The sequence below is a fragment of the Gavia stellata genome, chromosome 24 (genome assembly GCF_030936135.1).
Source record: "Gavia stellata isolate bGavSte3 chromosome 24, bGavSte3.hap2, whole genome shotgun sequence".
NCBI classification, from domain to species: Eukaryota; Metazoa; Chordata; class Aves; order Gaviiformes; family Gaviidae; genus Gavia; species Gavia stellata.
In genome coordinates, this window is record NC_082617.1 from 1,218,265 (window position 1) to 1,240,139 (window position 21,875).

At 48.0% G+C, this 21,875-nt stretch overlaps 1 protein-coding gene across 2 annotated transcripts in view; it reads right to left on the reverse strand.

The window, feature by feature from the left end:
- The window catches only part of RABL6 (RAB, member RAS oncogene family like 6), a 61,933-nt gene that overhangs the window by 5,930 nt on the left and 34,128 nt on the right, over nt 1-21,875 (reverse strand). For both annotated transcript variants that reach the window (XM_059828693.1, XM_059828694.1), the window contains 4 exons: nt 14,292-14,650; nt 11,878-12,043; nt 1,479-1,697; nt 460-808 (listed from right to left, as the gene is read on the reverse strand). In XM_059828693.1, coding sequence (XP_059684676.1) covers nt 460-808; nt 1,479-1,697; nt 11,878-12,043; nt 14,292-14,650 — 1,093 coding nt within the window. The remainder of the gene's footprint in view (nt 1-459; nt 809-1,478; nt 1,698-11,877; nt 12,044-14,291; nt 14,651-21,875) is intronic.

Sequence of the window (21,875 nt, forward strand, 5' to 3'; positions counted from 1 at the left end):
TACCACAAAGTCCTTCTCAGGCAGAATTTCCTGCTTCAGTAAGGAGCTTTGCCAAGCAAATTTTGTTATGGCCTTTTGATTGCTGGACTGACTGTAGGGAGCTCACTTGTTCTCTCTCTCTGGCATGCACACACTTCTACATATTAAACTTGGGGTGAAAACCCATTAGATTTGTATTTCATACCTTCCACACTGCTGGACTGACTGTGCTCTGGACTTAACTAAGAATAAAGAGCACATTAAAACCTGTAAGCACAAACCTTGTTGCCTTGTGGCTTCAACAATCAGAGCACTAGTGGCTTTGTGCTTATATCAATCTCTTCCGGTTGCTTAGCACCTGACTTGCTGCAACCGCCGCCGAGAGATGGGAGAGCAGATGAAAGCTCTGCTCAGTGAGATGCCTCAACACTTCAAGCTCAGCTTCACAGCAGCGCGCAGTGATTCATGCATGTTATTTACCATTTTCTTTTTCTGGCTGTCAGAATCCTCACTTTCAAAGTCTGGGTCATCCATAACAAATGAGAGCATCTGAGTAGCTATTGGTCCCTCTTGATCACTGTCAGATTCCTCAGGCTTTTCCTCTTTGACCACTTTCTGCTTCAGAACATGTCCTTTGCTTTGGGAAGTGGTCTTTGGGGCCTGGACTGCTGCTGGGGTAGCAGCAGCAGCAGCTGGCGAGCTAGCGTTGAGCTTGCTGCTGCTGTTTCTTTCGGACCCAGAACGTGGAGGTAAACTGTCAGGAGGCTTCGGGTCAGTTGCTTTGGTCAAAATTGCTTCACTCTGTGGTTTCAGAGAATTTCTGGAAGACCTGAGAAGAAAGAAACAAATTGTCAAAGCCTGTCCACACTCCACTCCGTGAAGCAAAGCACAAAGACCAATTAATAGCTGAGCCTGCCTCGAGGGCTGCAATGTGCATCTCAACAGGAGAGGTAGTTCATCGTAGGGGTGTGTGTTCAAACACATACCACTCAGAGGCTGAAGACGGTCCTCATCCCTGAGGATGCTGGTGCACAGGTGCCTGCACCAGCAGGCCACGCCTGACTGTATCACCCACGGGATGTGGTATGCGGAGAACGTGATCCACTTCATCGTTCTCCAGCACAGGGTGTGGTGAATGACTTCCACTCCCCTCACCACAAGATTCGACTTCTCTGTCCTCGCACAGCTAAGAACAGATGTTCAGGTGCTCAGTTACAGTTTCTTGTTCAAACTTGAGAAAAAGGCTGGGCCGTTCCCAAACAGAAACGTAGCAGTGACCACAGGAACACAGTGCTCAAAGGCATGCTGCCTAAGCGCGATGCAGAAAACACTGCATAAAGCAGTCACACCTAAAGTAAATACAGCCCCAGCTTACAGCTGAAGGAACAGGCTGACAGAGACACCAGGATTTCCCAGAGGCCACACAAAAGTCAGTGGCAGGACTGAGAAGAGGCCCAAGTTTGCCAGCACAACCCCACACTTCAGGATGTCCTTCATACCTTTTTTTTTCTTGCTCCGTGTCAATGTCTTCGTCGGGTATGAGCACGACCTTAGAGCCCTTCACCTCTTCCTCCTCCTCCTCCTCACTGGAGAGGGTGACATTCTTGCTGGGCACCCGTTCTGCTGCCAGCACAGGTCTGCTGGGGATTTTATCATCCAGATCCAGGTCGTCTTGGAAACCTGCCACCATGGGGTTCCCCCCGGGCGCCTCTCCATCGCTGCAAAATAGACAATGATCAGACAGAGCACCCCCAGGATGTGCTAGGACAGACATGCCTCCCCTTGAAAGCAGACTGTTTCTTGCCTGGCTTTTCCAGCCGACTTCAGGATCAACGTCCCTCAGCCCAGGGCAGCTGCACTGCCAGCCGTCCCCCTGCACACTGCCCAGCCGCTGCCCCGTTCAGGCTGGACCTGCGCCCTGTGGGCTGCAGGGGTGGCACAAGCCCTGTACAAAACGGGCCACAGAAGGATGTGGCACACAGTGGCTGCTACTGCTCAAGCCGAAAATAAGTGGCTGGAAAAGGTGAGCCTCAGTACTACAGAGCAGCCTGTTGCTTCAGCTCTATCGGAACATCTCTGGTCCACCATGCAAGGATCAGCCAATTAAACCGTGGGAACTGCCTCCCTTAATCCCCACATCCTGTAATTAAACCTGATCATACACTGCCACTACTATGGGAATTCACTTGCAGCTATTAGCTTCCTAGAATTATTTCTATTTCTCTGGTGCTCCCTGAAGCAGGCAGCCACCCAGACACCATAACCATGCTTTAACATTCCCTGAATTAAATTAACCTAAGGACATACTTTTAGAGCTAGGAGTCTGTCAGACTCCCCAGATCTAACACAGATATGTGTTCAGAGGCGTTTTGATAGGGAGCTTCGCAGCTGAAATTACCAGCTGAGGATTCTTGTCTGAGTGTCGCCAGGACTCAACAAATTTAATACTTTCTGAAGGATTTGCTCATGTCAGGAATATGGATATTTCCCCAGTCTCAGCTGATGAGCCTTTGCCTTACCTTTCCTCATTCTATTTGCTTTATCTGCAACAGATACCCAGTTCCTTCTTGACAACCTACCATACACAATATTCACTGTCCTTTTCATGACTCGATACGATTGTATAAACACATCCTTCATTTTTATGCAGAGACAAAAAAAAAAAGATTATGCTTCGGTCAGATTAGATTTTAGAGGCACAAAAGGAGTCACAAAAACCTAAAATCCTTAACCTGGAAGAAGGCGGCGTTCCCAGTCACAAGCATACAGCCAGCACTGGAAGAGACAGTGGAGGATGGTGTGCTGGTGGGATGGGAAATGCTGAGGCCCTAACACAGTCTGGCTGATTGTACTAGTCACTCCGGCTCCTCTTAAGGGTAGTTACTGGTTTACAAATTAGCTTTAAAGAATTAACACACCTGCCAACAGATAGTGGAGTTATTTGCGACATAGGGGACACCACGCTTATCACAACTGGTGCAGCACATTGAGAGTGATTACAATCAATGCCTGTCTGGGTTGGAGTGCTAAGATCAGCGCTAACATCCAGTCCCTCCTTCTGCTTTTGGTACGGATCCCTCCGCTTTTAGGACTCGCAGCACAGCTCCCAGCTAAGCAGAGGCAGGCTGCTGAAAAGCTCCTTCATCATTAACACTGCTGCTCTCATACTGAGCCAGAAAGGAGGCACACAGCCCGTCCCACACAAAAGAGAAGAAAACTGGTGCCCAAAACAGCCTCCAAGGCTGGAGGAATTACAAGTGAGTGATTTCTGAGGTCTGTGAAGCGCTGGCAGGGTTTCCTCTGGAAATGCGCTGAAAAGAAAATGGAGCTGCATCCTAAAAATGGCAGGATATTATTCTGAAGTAGTGACACTGCATTTCTTTAACACGTCACTGCTCTATTAAGCACAGGGACTTTTCAGAGATTGCTGCCACTGCCATTCTACCGCACACCATACGAGACTTGCAGCCTTTAAAGCATTCCCTGTCCGAACAGACCATCCAAGTGTGTACACACACCCGCACAAAGTGGGTCATCTCCCTTTGTAGTGAATACACTGCCTCCATCTATAACTTCCACACAAATTGTTGAGCGACAGCTTAAGAGCAAAGCAATGGAGTGAATATACATCAGGAAAATCACTGCTGCAGTATAAACAAGGTCTGACAATGCAAAATTAGTATCAGCTTGTGGTCCTGAGGTTCCAGCTGGAAGGAATTCAGAGCATGCAAAACCAAGCATATTGCACCACTCTCTCCAACACTTGACACGCTGCCAAGCCTGCGTTAGAGTTGAGCCAACGTGTTTGCAGGCGCAGGTACCCACCAAAAATGACTATGCTCGCCGAGGTCTGCGTCTGAGCTACTGATCAAAGAGCACGTTGGGGTTTCCTCAGTGAACTCTCCGTGGTGTACACAGAATGGCTGCTGGTGATGAAACAAATCCTGCTGCAACCTGAGCACACGGTCTCAAAGCTGGATCGACCGTGTTCCACCAGCCCTGCGTGTGGCCAGCGGAGCTAGCCCTGCGGGCAGCCAGCAGAATCCTCTTGCCACATCAGTTTTCGGGGCTAGAGAAAGAGGAAAAACCCAAACTCTAAGCTGAGGGAATCACATGCCGCAGGATGAGCCTGCGTGAATATATTCTAGGAGATGGGGGTCTTCCAGTGTGAACCAAACAGTGTCCTCAGCTTCCCCCACTTGGTCTAGTGCAGCCGGGTACCACTATATAAATAGCAGATGCCATGAAAGCAAAGAACTGGTTCAAAGCCCTTGAGATTTAAGGACAAGGAAATCTAATCAATGTTTAAGATAAATGTCTAGTGATGCTGGGAAAACAGAACAGGAATACTGTTAGGTACAGCATAAACTCGCTTTCAGACACCTACAGCCCACCCATGGACCCAGGCCAGCCTGACCCAGCCGGAGGGAAGAGGGAAGCCTATTTGGAGCCGGATTAGCTCCTCCGGTACAGTGGCATACACACTGGCTCAGGGCATCAGGCTAAAGAGCAGCAGATTACGTTCTGAAACAGCAAATTAGGAGACTGAACTGCCTTTCTAATTAACCAGTAAGGAAACTGATTTGGGGAGTTCGCTTTATTGCAAGCTAGAGAACCATAACACACCATTAAACAAAACCCAGGGCTCCATTAATCTCTGTAGATCTGTGCTGGGATTTAGCTATAGCAACACCAAGAGACGTCAGTAAGTGCTGAAAGTCTCAGCAGCTGTCTGATCTTTGGGCAAGAGCAGCCTTGTTCCACAGGCATGAGCTCATTCCTCACTGCTAGCACGCTTCAGGAAAAAAAGAAGTGTTTTTTTCGAACATTACTGCTCCGTGTCAACTCTTGCTCCATTGTTCAGAGACATTACGGGGTAGGGAATGGGAGATGTTCACACGACATCACTGCAAAAAAATCAAGAATTCCCTATGTCACTAAACCGATAAGAAATATCAGACTTTGCAACCTCTTTCCGAAGCTCAGAAAGGAAAAGCAAACAAGTTTTTACAAATGGAAGCAAACACACCCCTGAGTTCAGGAAGCAGTTCAGCTACACAGCATAACATCCTGCTTCCAACAACGAGAACAAGACCTTCCCCTCTTCCCTGAGGAGTTGCCTTCTATGTGGGAGAGCAGCTGGAGCGTGTGGAGTTCTGCCTGGGGATGGATGAGGAGCCAACGGAGAGCTTATGGGCTAGGATTCAAGAGAGGGCAGGCAAAGGTGACATTACAGTGGGTGCCTGCTACAGGCTGTCTGACCAGGAGAAACAAGTGGATCAGGCCCTCTATAAAAAGATAGGAGCAGAGTCATGTTCGCAAGCCCTGGTCCTCATGGACTTCAACCACCCCCGTATCTGCTGGACGGACAAGACAGCAGGACATAAGCAATCCAAGAGGTTCCTGGAGGGCATCAATGATAACCTCCTCCAAGCGATAGAGGAGCCAACGAGGAGAGGTGCTCTGCTGGACCTCATACCCACAAAAAATGAGGGGCTTGTTGGGAAGGTGAAGGTCAAAGGCAGCCTTGGTGGAGTTCAGGATGCTGAGGGCAAGGGGGAGGCTACAAAACAACTTGGAGTTCAGGAGAGCAGACTTCAGCCTCTTCAAAGATTTGCCTGGAAGAGCCCCGTGAGATAAGGCCCTGGAGGAAAGAAGGGCCCAGGAAAGCTGGTTAATATTGAAGGATCACCTCCTCCAAGCCTAACAGCGGTTCACCCTAACTATAAGGAGTCAGGCAAAAATGCCAGGAGGCTTGCATGGATGAACAAGGACCTCCTGGATAAACTCAAACACAAAAAGGAAGCATACAGGGGGTGGATGCAAGGATGGGTAACCTGGGAGGAATACAGAGACATCATCCGAGCATCCAGGGATGAAATCAGGAAAGCTAGAGCCCGAAGGGAATTGCATCTGGCCAGGGATGTCAAAGACAACAAGGGCTTCTACAAATACATAGGTGACAAAAGGAAGACTAGAGAAAACGTGGGCACATTGCTCAGTGAGAAGGGGGGCCTGGTTACATAGGCCACGGAAAAGGCTGAAGTACTGAATGCCTTCTTTACCTCAGTCTTTACTAGCAAGACCGGTCTTCAGGAATCCCAGCTCCCAAAGACCAGCGGGATAATGGGGAGCAAGGAAGATGCACCCTTGGTGGAAGAGGATCAGGTCAGGGATCCTGGACAAAGCAAAACTGGACATACGTAAGTCTGTGGATCCTGATGGGATGCACCCACGAGTGCTGAGGGAGCTGGCCAATGTCACTGCGAGGCCACTCTTGATAATCTTTGATCAGTCATGGTGACTGGGACAAATGCCTGAAGACTTTCCTGAAGAGGAAAGCAAATGCCACTCCTATCTTCAAGAAGGACAACAAGAAAGACCCAGTGAACTACAGCCTGGTCAGCCTCACCTTGATCCCTGAGAAGGTAACGGAGCTGCTAATCCTGCAAACTATTTCCAGGCACATGAATGATAAAAAAAACACCAGCAGTCTCCATGGATTTACCATGGGCAAGTCAGGCTTGATCAACTTGACAAAAGTGTATGATGGAATAACTGGCCTGGTAGATGAGGGGAGAGCAGTGGATACCTGGACTTCAGTAAGGTCTTTGTCACTGTCTCCTGTAAGATTCTCGTAGGGAAGCTGTTAATGTACAGGCTGGATGAGCAGGCAGCGAGGTGGATTGAAAACTGGCTGAATGGCTGGGCCCAGAGCGTGGTGAACAGTGGTGCGAAGTCTAGTTGGAGGCCAGTAACTAGCGGCGTAGCCCAGGGATCAATACGGGGCCCGGTCCTGTTCATCATCTTCGTTAAGAATCACAGAATCACTATAGTTGGAGAAGACCTGTAAGATCATCAAGTCCAACCATCAACCCAACACCACCATGCCCATTAAACCATGTCCCACAGTGCCACGTCCACACGTTCCTTGAACACCTCTAGTGAGGGTGACTCCACCACTTCCCTGAGAAGCTTATTCCAGTGTTTCACGCTGCAGGTTTCGGATATGCGTGTTCTCCTGGGACAGGACCATGTGTGGCCACAGCCGAGTCGGGTCGGCCCGCTCTGCCACGGTGCCCTGGCCCTTCTCAGCCCACGCCGCCGACCGCCTCCCTCATGGCGGCCACGTGCTGGTGCAGCACGGCGGACTGGTCAATGAGCGACTCGGCGGCGGTGTCGTGCTCCTTCAGCTGCGCCAGCAGCATCTTCTCGTCCGTAAGGATCTTCTCGATGGTGCAGGTCATGGCGGGCAGAGGCGAGCAGCACTCCTCACCTCCGTGGCGGCCCCATGCCCGGCGGCACAGCTCCGCACCAGCGGCTCCCGCTCCTCACCGCTGCCGGGCGTAGGCAGACATGAGCCCGCGGGCCAGGGATGCCAGTGGATCTGGATGATGGGGCAGGGTGTACCCTCAGCAAGTTTGCAAATGACATCAAACTGGGAGGACTGACTGATGCACTAGAGGGTCAGGCTGCCACCCAGAGGGACCTCGTCAGGCTGGAGAAATGGGCTGACAGGAACCTCCTGAAGTTCAACAAGGGGAAGTGCAAAGTCCTGCACCTGGGGAGGAACACCACCATGCATCAATACATGCGGGGGGCTCCCCAGCGGGAAAGCAGCTTGGCAGAAGAGGGCCTGAGGGTGCTGGTGGACACCAAGTTGAACATAAGTCAGCAAGGTGCCCCTGCCACAAAGAAGGCTAATGGTATCCTGGGCTGCATTAGGCAAAGTATTGCCAGCAGGTCGAGGGAGGTGATCCCTCCCCTCTGCTCAGCACCGGTGAGGCCACACCTGGAGTGCTGTGTCCAGTTCTGGGTGCTCCCCAGTACAAGAGAGACATGGGTGTACCGGAGAGAGTCCAATGGAGGGCAACAAAGATGATTAAGTGACTGGAGCATCTCTCGCATGAGGAAAGGCTGAGAGAGCTGGGACTGCTTAGCCTAGAGAAGAAAAGGCTTGGGGGGACCTTATCAATGTATTTAAATACCTGAAGGAGGATGCAAAGAAGATGGAGCCAGGCTCTTTTCAGCGCTGTCCAATGACAGGACAAGAGGCAAGGGGCACAAACTGAAACATAGGAGGTTCCCTATGAACATCAGGAAAGATTTTTTCCACTGTGAGGGTGACTGAGCACTGGCAAAGGTTGCCAGAGAGGTTGTGGAGTCTCGATCCATGGAGATATTCAAAAGCCGACTGGACATGGTCCTGCACAACCAGCTCTGGTGGCCCTCGTTGAGCAGGGAGGTTGGACCAGATGACCTCCACAAGTGCCTTCCAACCTCAGCTATTCTGTGATTCTGTGAATGTAACCATCTCTGCTTCACACATGAAACGCACCATGCACTAAGGTGTCCTCACATGAGCTAACTGCAAGACTCTTGCTTATGGTTAGCAAGGCAATTCCTCTTACTTGGGTAAGAGGAGTAACTTTACAAATTCTCAACACACAGCTCATTCTTCTGCCACATCTTCAATGGCTCTTCAGTTTCGGAGCTTACACTTGGTTACAGCACACCCAGAAGAAATGCTGGCAAGCTGTGTAAGCTTAACGCTCAGACATCTGCTTAAAAATGGTCAGGAGACTTGAACGCATCTCTCTAGTATGTTCTCAGGCTTTGTTCCTCACTCAGACGCAAGGGGAAAACAGCTTCCAGTATTTCATTTTTTAAAACCAATAAAATCTCCATTAGGTTTGAGGGGTTTCACAGGAGAACTTTTGTGTTCTTTAGGTCAGAGATAAATTTCTGCAAGAGTAGATTTTGTTGCAACTACAACAACCTACTCACTGCAGGAGAAGCAGGTGATGGTGCTTACAGAACTCTTATGTTGCTCCTGGGCATCATGGGGTTGTAACTGGCAAATCAATTGAAGGAAATCAATTATTGCAGCTGATGGTCAGAACCACATCTACATGTCTGAATTTCAGCACATCTGGCTTATTGTGGCAGGCTCTTTTTGGCAAGAAACAGCATGTAAAATTGCCAGACCACTGAGAAAACTACATGAACTACAGAAGAAACCAGAGCAAGACATGGATGCCAAGCTGCAGAGAAATAATGAGCATCTGAATTTGCAAGGATGTGCTGCAAGGTCTCCTCCCAGGGAAACAGAGCTGTTCTAACTGCAGATGGTCACTACCGTCATCAAAGGATGAAGCTGTGAACAAGTGTCCTCTCTGTGCTCTATGAAAGCCCAAAGGTGTCTCTCCCTCTGCCCCCACCAGCTCATACGCACTGGAAGGCTACCAAGACTAGGGACAGAGCGCAGAAGAGCATCATAGCAGCCAAGAACATGACAACTCTACAACCAAGGAGCAGGGCTCTTGCACCACTGTTTGAGATGTTTTGCTTTTTGTATAGTTTAACACCTATTTGCTTCCAATGACTGACATTCTAGAGAAGAGAAGCCTTTGTTAATGATCCAACCTCCTACCCACAGCAGGAACTGCAGCTAAAGAACTCTAAGGGCACTCCAGGACCCAGTCCTTCAGCAAACCCCAGGAAGGTCAAGCTTGACTCTCCTGACATTTCCTTGTTAACCACAGAAAAATATCCCAGCTCAGCCACAGCCGTGAGCAAGACGCTTTGTAGGCCAGCATGCTTCTAGCAACCCCCACTTTTTTTTTTTTTCTTTCTTTCCTTCTTTTTTTTTTTTTTAATAAAACATCCACGTGTTCTACCATCACAAGGGATGATGATTCAGGCTGACCTGCATTAGATAGGCATCGAGCCTCACACACAGCATTGATTTCAAGTTGTTGTGGTTGAACTAGATAACACTGAATCATGACAAAGATGTCAAAAGATGCAGAATTCACCACATTCACAGATGAGCTGCATCAGCGTTTAATTACTCTCCTGCTTAACCCAGTGTTAATGACCAGGCAAGGACTATTCTAAGCAGAGGGACGCAGAGCCTGTGAGTATGCTTAGGTCACCTCTTAAGTGACAGACTGCTTTCAGACAGCTTGCTGCACATCCTCTTGTCTGAGCAGGTCAGTACACACAATCCCTTTTCCCTTTTTTTGGTTAAAAAACATCAAAACCAGGAAAAGAAAAAAAGAAAAGATAAAAAAAGAAAAGGAAAATCCAGCTTACAGCATAAAGCACAGCTCTCTGCCATTTGGTGGACAGAATTACAGAATCATAGAATAGTTTGGGTTGGAAGAGACCTTTGAAGGTCATCTAGTCCAACCCCCCTGCAGCGAGCAGGGACATCTTCAACTGGATCAGGTTGCTCAGAGCCCCGTCCAACCTGACCTTGAATGTTTCCAGGGACGGGGCATCTACCACCTCTCTGGGCAACCTGGGCCAGGGTTTCACCACCCTCATGGTAAAAAATTTATTCCTTATATCTAGCCTAAATCTACCCTCTTTTAGTTTAAAACCATTACTCCTTGTCCTATTGCTACAGGCCCTACTAAAAAGTCTGTCCCCATCTTTCTTATCAGCCACCTTTAAGTATTGAAAGGTCACAATAAGGTCTCCCTGGACCCCTCTCTTCTCCAGGCTGAACAACCCCAACTCTCGGCCTTTCCTCACAGGAGAGGTCCTCCAGCCCTCTGACCATTTTTGTGGCCTCCTCTGGACCCGCTCCAACAGGTCCACCTCTTGCCTGTGCTGAGGACTCCAGAGCTGGATGCAGTGCTCCAGGGGGGTCTCACCAGAGTGAGTAGAGGGGCAGAATCCCCTCCCTCGACGTGCTGGCCACGCTGCTTTGGATGCAGCCCAGGATACGGTTGGCTTTCTGGGCTGCCAACGCACACTGCTGACTCGTGTCCAGCTCTTCATCCACCAGCACCCTCAAGTCCTTCCCTGCAGGGCTGCTCTCAATCCCTTCATCCCCCAGCCTGTATTGATACCGGGGGTTGCCCCAACCCAGGTGCAGGACCTTGCACTTGGCCTTCTTGAACCTCATGAGGTTCACACTGTTTCTCGAGCTTGTCCAGGTCCCTCTGGATGACATCCCATCCCTCAGGCGAGTCAGCCACACCACTCAGCTTGGTGTCGTCTGCAAACTTGCTGAGGGTGCACTCGATCCCACTGTCTATGTCATTGATGAAGATATTGAACAGTACTGGTCCCAATACAGACGCCTGAGAGACACCACCCGTCGCTGATCTCCATCTGGACATTGAGCTGTTGACCACTACTCTCCGGATGTGACCACTACAGCCAATTCCTTATCCACCGAACAGTCCATCCATCACATCCATATCTTTCCAATTTAGAGAGAAAATGCTGGGAACGAACATTAGAAATGGCCAGAGAAAAAGAAAGGCATCCCCTAAGACTTTTCTGGAATCCGCAGGCAAGCATGCAGTGACACTCCCAAAGGAGCACGACCCTCTCCATCCTTCCTTCCAGAATCCCATCCAGCCACAGAGTGCCCCCAAGTGTCCTCCAACAAACACAAACCCCTTTATAATGCCTCACGAACAGCAGTACCAGGCCACGAAGGAGTCTGGCCATGCTTTGGGCCTCTGCAGTGGGAAAGTATTCATTAGGCAAAACATAATATCCTTGCAAAGTGCATTGTGTTCCAGAAGGAAAATATCTCAAATGTTTCAGCACATTTGGCCAGAAGGGAAATCCCTTCCTGACCCAAAGCAACCCAGTGGTTTAACACTGAGCATGAAAGCAAGACAGCAAAACCAGGAAGGTGATAACTAGCTTTTACTGCTGTTCCTCATTCCCAGGGAGCAGTGTGTATCATTAAAAGGGAGATAGTGAATGCTATGACTGACTGTACCACAGCCAGAAAGGCTTAAAGGCAGCTAATTGCTCTGCAATCACTTTCTGAACAGTTGCAACAGGTTAGCCAGGCAAGACTCATCATTCAGACCGTACATCCAAATACGTCCCTGTCTCCCCCTCCCTCCATCCTCCTTTCCTTACCTTTCACTATCGACACGGTGTTTAGCCTGTGGTTTCCCTTTGTCCTTCTGTGGGGCTGGGTCTTCCAGAAAGCTGTGGTCCAGGCTGTCATCAGGAACAAAGTCCTCCACGCTCTGTACTTTTGCAGGGGCTTCAGGGTGGGGAGGAGGAGTGGCAGCAGCAGCATCTGCATTAGTAACAGTAGTTGTAAAACACAGGGTTCACCACAAGCGAGACAGAAATTTGCTTTTTACAGATCTATCCTGCCCAGGGCCTCTTCAGCACACAGACAGCAGCCACGAAGTAGGACCTCAGCTACACAGCAAGGGAACAGGAAGGGTATGAATAGGATACTCAGACCAGTCCAGAATCTTGCGTGAAGGCACTGACAGACCACACACGGCTGCTGTGGTTTAAGATGCACCAGGCTGACCCATGCTCCTAGCCTGAAAAACTCTCTAGCATTGTAGCTGACTCTGCTCTACAGTGAATGCTATGACTGGCTATACCACGGCCAGATATTATACCTATGCCGTGCGCAACGCTCCTGCCTGATGTCCCTTCATTATTCTCTTACCTCTTCCAGACTGTTCAGTTCACCCACTCACCTCTTTCTTGCTTTTTCAACTGTAACTGTCAAAGGCAGAATTGTTCACACTGCGCTTTTAGATGCCCTGTGTAACGAAAAGCTCAAGAGCTAATAGAGACTCGCTTTAACATAGCTTATTTGTAGAGACACCTTTACCCATCTTCAAGGTATCAGGATGAAAACTCATGAAATTAGCATAACCAAGAAGCCTAAAGCAATTAACGTTTTCAGAATTTGCAATATTCAACCTTTTTCTTCTGTCCGGACTGCACTTCATATCTAGGCTCTTTTCTTTTGGGTGAACAAGATTTGCATTTTTTTTTCTAGATTTTGCTCTACTAGTACAGCTTTCAGATCACTTTTGCATACGAATGACACTATTACTAATGCCATAGAGTAGCGTTGGTGTAAGAAAAAACACAGCTGAAAGAATTACTACTGCAAGACTTCAAGGGAAAGCTTAAATAGCAACTCCCATAAAGAACAAGCATTACTTCGTGACTGTGATTTTTCAACTGCTTTCCAATTAGCTAGTCCCTAGGTATGTTCCAGTAGAGGTGCAGACGCTTGGCACGCTACATAAACCTAGTAACACTGACAGATCAGCTTTTTCTAGCTGCCTTTTGCAACCGTCCTAAAAAGCACCCTTGACTGCAGGCCACAAGCCTAAAACAGTTTTCAGGCTAAGTGCTAGATTTAAAAAAAAAAAAAAAGATGGAAAAAAACCCAAAACCCAAAGATTGTAACACTGGTAGTAAACCACTTATTGTTTTTCTACATATCAATATGACAAAGGTTTTTTTATTGACAAGGGATTTCTAATATTTGCTCTTCTTTGTTTCTGAATAGGAAAAGTCATCAACAAACTGAAATGGGTGTACTGTGTCACACCTGGTAACAGATTCAGAATGCAGAACATTGTGAGCGGATCTAAAATGGAAAGATTTCAACATCTGAAACCGCAAACTGTGTTCCCAGCGCCTCCTCCTTTCTTTCTGTGGGTGTCTTGAGAGTACTGTGAGCTCTAGGGATTGACAGTTTGAGAGGGAAGGTATTTCCAAAGGGTGATTCAAACCATGTCATGCTAATGATTTTTAGGCAGTGCCAGCTCTGCAGCTCCAGTTAGCCTCATAAACAAAGTGAATGTGACAGGCAAATTAAGGTCCAGATCAGTAAAAGTACATGCAACAAAACCCTCGATGCCTCTGCCCTGCAACTTCGTCCGGCAGGCGTTTGGACCGAACGCTGCGCTACTCTGCTCCATTGTGTACCAGCACTAAGGAAGAAGACAAGGCGAGCTGCCCTCCTCCTCAGACCATCTTCGAAGGAGCATATTTCCCCGGAGGGGAATCCACCGCAGAGCCTGGACTTACGTGATCATTTCTGGTTGAATAACCTTTAAAACCAGCACTCCACTGTTCTCCGTTAACACACAGGAGTCCCTTTGAGCTGCCAGACTTTTGTGAAGACAGAGCTTCAAATAGCCTCTCTAACAATTTCTCTTGCTATTCAAGAAGCAGTTGCGCTCCTGGTAAGAAGGTGACAGTTATTTTATTAGTGTCTTCTGCATGTTCAGTACCTCCCTCCTGAAGCACGCTACAGCCACCATCCAGTTGGCTGGACACAGTCCCCACCCAAGCCCAGCACAGAGACAAACCAAAACGCCAATCAGGAGAAAAATAGAGAGCGACAGCGCAGCTCTCTCCTTGGACACACGCTGCACACACACAGGACCTGTGGTCTTCAGACACCTGTCTGCTCAGCCTCTCACAGGGAAAAAATGAAAGGAAAACAAAGAAATGCCCACGGGCGACACCCTGCCTAGACACTGTACTCCAGCACCTACCTGGCTGGGGAGGAGAGGGGTCTGACGCGGGAGACGTCCCAAACAGACGTGAAATAATGCTGCGCTTCGGTGGCGGGACTGCAGCTGGAGGTGCTGGGGAGGCCGTAGCTGTCGGAGGCGCGTGTGGCTGCTGGGCCTCGAGTGCAGGCACTGGTGAAAAAGATGGGGGGGGTTCAGGAGAGATGGTGGAGCTTGTGGAAAGCGGCTGCGGCGGCTGCGGGGTGCCAGGGCTGGAGCTGCCCGTTGATGTGGAGCTCGGAGGTACTATGGGTGACTGGGAGCCAGAGGAAGGGCTTTGCCCGTTATTTGTTAGTGGCGACGTGTGTCCTCGACTTCGGGCTTCCATCATTTCAAGGAAGCTGCAGGGAAGATAAATTGCAAATACAAGGAATGGAGAAAACATGCTCAACAGAGTACCGAGCACGATGCTGGGCTGCTTTGGCTACATACGGAGCTGGGAGGGTACAGGTCTGCTTTCAGTGTTGCGGCGACTCCCTGGGCCACAATAAATCTGGTTCACCCACGTGAGCTAAACTCACCCGATCTGCATCGAGGTGTGGAGAATCCCAACCTCCTTTGCACTGCAGGATGAAACCTACATTTGCAATGCTGCTGGGAACTCCCTGGATAGACAGACTACAACAACATGCCAGGGCTTGAAACACAACCTTAAGTCAGTTCTTGGACATATGTCTCTAAGGGAGTAAGTGCTACAGGAATGGCACATTTTTAGATTCAGCAGAAGAGATCAGAGCATTCAAGAAAACTCACATGCTATAAAAACCTCTTCTTTCAGCCAAGAACGGATTTGAGAGGAGAATCCTTAAACGTCAAAAGAAAAGAGCTATCCAGAGGGCTCACACAGGACTGACTGCCATTATCCTTCTCGCAATGTGCAGATACACAGGCAGTCTCTCCCCCTGCACATACTCCCCCTCTGTGTGGGAGGCAGTGAAGCCAAGCAGCAGAAGCTCTGAAGCAAGTTGTGGTCCTGGCTGGATTCCTGACTAGAAGAGCAATAAAGCCTGTACTGCTGGAGAGGGTGAAATGCTCTACCCTTTCCAAAAAGGAAATCAAGCCTGATCCTGCTGCAGCCTCCTTCAGCAGCCTGTTTGGTTAGCAGTCTTTTCACAAGCTGTATGCAAAGAAACACTAACAGAAAGCCAGGCTTTTACTACGAAATGGTCTCAAAATAAGATCTGCTACATGCTGCACATCTGAGAGATATAAAGAGGACACCCAAAGAAGTGAAGTATCACGTATAAAATCTAGCACATGTCACCGTCTCGCCGCTTATTTCATTAAGCCTAATGAACTCATACACAGAGGCTCTGGGTTCAACTGCTTCTGCAAGACAGACAGACTCGGTTGTGCTCCAAGCAACGAGTATGTCAAAACAGAGACTCCTCTCCCATACAGAGCACAACCTCATCCTTCAGGGACTTGAGCCAGACAGACACCTTCACTGGAATGACTGCTAAGCAGAAAGCAAACAGCGGGGGCTGAAAGACTCTAAACCCCTTGAGATATCATTTCCTATTTTAAGGAACAACCTGATATACTTTTAAAGAACAAACTAATATACTTTGTGACGAGCAGTGTCTGGAGCCCTAGAGAACGACATCCCCAGGAAGCTGTTACTTGAATTGGAAAACCAGGAGTCCTTCCTAACTAAGGAACAGGCTAAAGTGGAGATAAAGTGTAGCACTAAAAAGCATTATTAGCTAGGAGAGAAATCCTGGGTAGAGTTCCTCAAGGATTAGCTTTGAGATATATTTCAGCATTTCAGTGAAGCGGCACAGAGACCATGAGACAGCTCATGAGGTTGCAAGTTGGGAGGCAGCATCAACACAGAGGAGGACAGAGACAAGATATTGAAAGAACTGGATGACCCTGAATAACAGAAATGGGAAGAAATTCAACAGTACAAAGGAAATAGTCATCTGCTCAAGGGCTAGGAAACAATTTTCTTGCTCCAAGTTCACCATATGAGAATGGCTAGGAAAGACTCGCCTCACTCATTCCAGAAGACCGGACTAAAGGCTGCAAACACCATGCTGCCTGGGAGGAGCAGAAAATGAGCCTGGCTGTCGCACGGCCATCCACTACCTATCCCCCACGACCGCTGTCAAGGCACCTAAATTAGTGCCATGCTGTGGTAGCCTCACTGATGCTTCCACCAGGATTGGGGGCAAGGCTTATGTGCTTATTCCACCCAGCAGACTGGCTACAACAAAACAAGCTCCTGGCAGAGCTGAGATCAGAGCGTGCGACAAAGCATCCATCCCAGCATCCTCCCTCCCAGGGGACCAGTAGTTGGGGTGAGCTGTGTGACAACACATTCCACTGAAAATGATGCATGATTTGTCATGCACCAAAGAGAAAACATAAAGGAGCTTAACTCTTGCACTGAGCTCTGTGGAGACTACATCAGGTTTGTTTGGAAGGTGCACAATGCATCACACACACCGCAAGAATATAACAGTGTATATTCAATGCATCTCTGTCACTGCGCTGCAGGGCCAAGCAATGGCACATCACTCCCTTCTTGAGCAGGGTGTCACCATACATGCCATTCAGCGTCCCTCAAAGCAGATGACGCAAGGCATCTGTGGCGAGGGAAAGATAAACCAAGCGTACCTGCAATTCAGCCCTTGTCCAACAAAGCGGATGCTCTGAATCCACAAAGCCAAATGAATTGCAATGGCCTGAAAAGCCATCCATGAGACTTGCCTGCACAGGATGTGCGGTTCCACAGATCCATGCCAGAAGCACTGAGGGCTAAATTCTGTCATCCCTCCCCTCCGAGCTTTGATTCAAGGCTCCCGGCGAGCTGAAAGCAGGATGACTGAATAACTCTGCTTTGTGGTACTGATTCCTCCTCCTCCCAAGCACTACTCAGGGTTAAAGACTCCTGCCTCCCACATGTGAAGAGAGATTAATCCCAGCTGATCTACATGCACCCCTGTTCCTGTTTATAGCAACAGCGATCCTGGCTGGAAGGCCTGCAAGCTCAGTCACTGCTGCATCCAGCATCCAAGATACTGATGCCAGCACTGCCTGCTCTCCTGGCTGAGCTGAACTCTCTGACTGCCTGTGTGAGCACCTAAATCACCAATGCTACATGAAAACAGAACCAAACAGCCCCTGAGTCTCTGATCAGGATGCTGGGTCCTACTATCAAGGCCACTGGGGGACTCAGGTAGGATAAGACGATTGTACACTGAAGCCTAAGACACAAGGATGCTGTATGAAGTACACACAAAGTATGTATATAGTTATTTTAGGATACAGAATATGAAGCTCAAAGAGTACTTAAAGCTGGACCCAACAAAGCGCAGGACACTCTTTACAATATCAGGGTATTTGAAGATTTACTGTACTTGTACTACCAAAGCTGCCCATTTTGGAAACAACCTGCTTCGTTCCGGGCAAGTAGCCAGCTTCAGAGGGAGAGAGGGCTGCAACTACCACCTGTTTCTCCTGCAGAAACACAGGAATTTTAAGAGCTGGAGGGAAAAAATGCTACATAACTGAAGTATAAAGAGTGTCATCCTTCCCTCCAGCTCAGCTAGTCTGGAGAGTAACACACACGCAGGCTTCTACACCTGTGCTCCCATGCCTTGCTCACCTACATTATGTGAAGGGCAAAAGAACAAGAGACAGCAAGTTATTTTTAGTAGAAAGATACAATGGTTATTTGGGGACAGCACAACACAGGCTCTTACCCCAGCACCGCACCAAGGAGAGCTGTGGCACGTGAGCTTCGTGTCACCTTCCTCATCTCCAACGAGACACGTGGGCCAAGCTCTGTGCCGTATGCCGTGACACCAGGGTAATAAGGATGGTCTGATACTGGTTTTACATGGGCTGCATAAAGCAGCTCTGCTGAGCTTTCATATTCATATCTTCTTCCGTGAAAGAGGTGGGTGGAAAAACAGCATAGATGAAAATGCTGCCAGCAAGCTCTCAGTAATTTCCAGGGTGGAGGTGTCTAAGCATCCTCCACACTTCGAAAATACTACATAATGCATGAATGCTTTCTCTGTCTTTACACACACTCTTCAGAGGCACAAGCGTGGCTGTTTTGGGAACACACCAGGCCAAACCTGCCACGTGTCTGTTTTTTCTTTCATATTCTGTACAATCTGGCCACTGTGTTCCTTGTTCTATCCTTTCTGTCAGTCCCTCGCAGAAGGACTCACTCAAAATCTTACTGTGAAACAAGCAGCTTCATGTCCACACAAGGTGTAGCAGACCAGGTCCTATGAAAGCACAAGATGAACTCATGCTGTGACCTGAGTACACTTGCTCAGTTGGGATACAGAAACAGCAAACGTGCCACGTAAGTCCAGATGGGTTATCTGTCCTCACCCACACGGGCTCCTTGTTTGCCTTTCAATCCTTCCATTTCAGACCAAGTAACAAGTCCACATCCTCAAAACGCCTGAATAATTCACTGTCAGTTGGACCAGCTCACAAGAGGAGACTTTTATGGAATTTTAAAGATGAACATGCTCTGCGGTACCAGAAATTCATCAGGGCCTGAGGTTACTGTTGCTCTGCTCCCAGAGCAAACAAAAAAAAGCACAAAAGTACTTGTTAGCCTCACAGTTCCTAAAATTGTCAGTACTCATGTTCATTTACCATTGAAGACGGGAGCAGCCTGAAGCTTTTTGGCTCCCGTTTCTAACGTGCTGTGATCAATTTTTCAAGTGTATTTCATGTGGCAAGAAAGGCTTTGGGTTATTTTATTAATTGTGAAAATGAAGATTAATCGGCTGTGTGACATCAATTTAACTGGGGTTACTAAGGGTTAGATTTCCATGTGTTTGGTTTGGGCTCATTAAAGGTACTGAACCTGATTCCCCCCTAAGCCCAGGTCGCTGAATGTGAAACCAATTGCCAAGTGGGGTTGAATCCTACTGCCCAGGCCTTGGAGAGTACAGCCCCTCCCCAAAAGCTCCTCAGGTTTTCCACTTGACACAAAATGGATGCAGCAGGATAATCCCCCCTCCACAATACATGGGACACGTTCCATGTTCTCCACTTCTCTAGCAAGATCGATGATGATAGGCTTAGTCACAATTAATCCTTAATGCCGCCCCACATAAAAAACATGACCTAGAGTCCCATCTAGTACACACCGGCTCCTGATCTGTCTGATGGCAACAGTGATTCACAGCAAGCAGAAACGATAAAGGTGGAGTAGGGAGAAGAGAAAGCAAAAGTGTTTTTACTTTCCTAACTGGTAATTCAGCCTTTAGGCGGTATGATTCCAGACCTGTACTTCAATACAGCTGAAGATATGGGAGAACAGCTCTAGCAGGAGGTTCTCCTGCCAGACAGTGCTGGTGTTACTCAGCACCACGGTCTTCGCAAAAATATGAGCTGTGCTCAATGCAGAAAAAACAAACAAGCAAATAAAACCCGAAAACCTAATCAATGACTTTGTAGTGAATAAAGCTGTCTAATGCAGGGAGCATGTCTCCCAAAAGAAGAGTCCTCATCAGGAGAGTGCAAATGCCTTTCTGCAGTCACCAGTCCATCACCCATAGGACGAGAGGGAATGGCCTCAAGTTGTGCCATGGGAGGTTTAGATGGGATATTAGGAAAAATTTCTTCACCGAAAGGGTTGTCAGGCATTGGAAGAGGCTGCCCAGGGAGGTGGTGGAGTCACCATCCCTGGAGGAATTTAAAAGACGTGTGGATGAGGCGCTTAGGGACATGGTTTAGTGGTGGACTTGGCAGTGTTAGGTTTACAGTTGGACTCGATGATCTTAAAGGTCCTTTCCAACCTAAATGATTCTATGATCTTCCCTAGCTGGACAGCAGCACCTGGCTATCCAGGATGACCTGATGATGCAGATGAAAGCCGTATGGCACCGCTGGGGAAGTACCCAGAAGGACTTCTGTCACATGGCAAACCTGGGACAGGTCCAGCCGCTGCAGAAGTTGTAGCTTGGATCATACAGTATCTCAGATAATCTGAAGTTCAACTGCTTTGAATATATTTTTACAAAGCCTGACTAACAGTTTGCTTAAGAGCTCTTAAACACAAGGAGTAAATGATCTGAAAGCTCATTTCTTACGAACAATTCTTGTGAAGAAGTTGGACTTCACATGCTTACAAATCAAACAATCACACAGTGGTTTATAGATGACTATTTCCTGAGGCTTCTCAAAACGGAGTGTGAAAGAAGATGGGATTTCTCACAAAGAATAACTTAAGTATTCCTTTTGACTAACTTATATTAAACCCTAGGGAAAAAAAAAGGTTAATTCAAAGAAAGTTGCTTACTTAACCCTTGAAATTAAATATCTTTTGATATTAAAAAAAGATTAATACTAGAAAAAAAGCAGCCAAACATAAAAGCTCATGAAAACCATACATTAAATCTGCTTCTTATTAACTTTTGCAAATGTTTCCGCAGCAGCTTATTCCTGAAAAAGATGACTATGCAGGAAGAGCTTCCACAATTTCCCAAAAACTATTTCTCAATGTGTACCATTCAGTGAGGGAACAGGCACGCTGAGCATAAAAAAGTTTTCCTTGTGACAGAAGATAAGCTGGGTACAATTAAAGACAGAAAAATCGAGCAGATTAAGTACAAATTCAGAACACAGTAAAAGAAGTCATTGCTGTTTGCTTAATAAGAATTCAGGAACTCAAAAAGAGCCGAAATGTGTTTCTAGCTGCATTGAAAACATAAAATCTGAGAAACCACAGGGAAAGTACCAGAGCAAGAGGTGTGGCAAGCAGAGAGGAGACTAAGCACAGGGAAAGAGCTGGAAGCATCTAAATGTGTCTTACAGAAGCAAAGCCCAGCCAGTGGCTGCCAAGGGATGGCTTACATAAGGCGGATGAGGCAGTGTTGTGTGCCACCTCGTGTTTTCTCTGGGATCCACATTCTGGAGCAATGACGTTTTGTCCTTGGGTACCCAGCCGCAGCAGGAGGAAGGGTTCTTGTTCTCTTTCTGTTCTCACCCATCCAAATTTAGCATCGGTCATTGTGACAGAGCAGCTACTAGATGTGCACAGGGGTGAATGAAATAACCGAGATGTCCTAGCACTGTCACCTCGCCTTGCTCCACAGTCTGATTTTATGGCAGCACAGCAGGAATTGCCTTGGAGGAGGTGCTGCAGCAGCCACGCCATGGCCTGCAGCCCCAAATGCATGCAGACACCTCCCCTTGCTGCGCAATTCGTGGTGACCACCAGCAGAATTCCAAGTACTGTCTAAATTGAAGCAACCAGCACAAGGGCTTCACATCTGCCAAGGGTCAACAAGTCACACTGCACCAGCGCACATGCTGTATGCAACAAGGCGAGTGTCAGAGAACAATGCACCAGGTGCCCATTTTGACATCCACCACAGTAGCATGTTAAACATGATAATCCCAAAACAATGGGCATCTGACAAACATGGATGCAAGGACTTTCCCAAGCCCTAATAATGAGCACTGCAGACCTGCCTCACAACTGCAAGCTCTAATTCCCACCATGTACTGTCATTGTGTCCACAGATACTCCATTCACCAACCTAAACTGTTTACTAAGAATCGGAACTTTACCCAAACCTG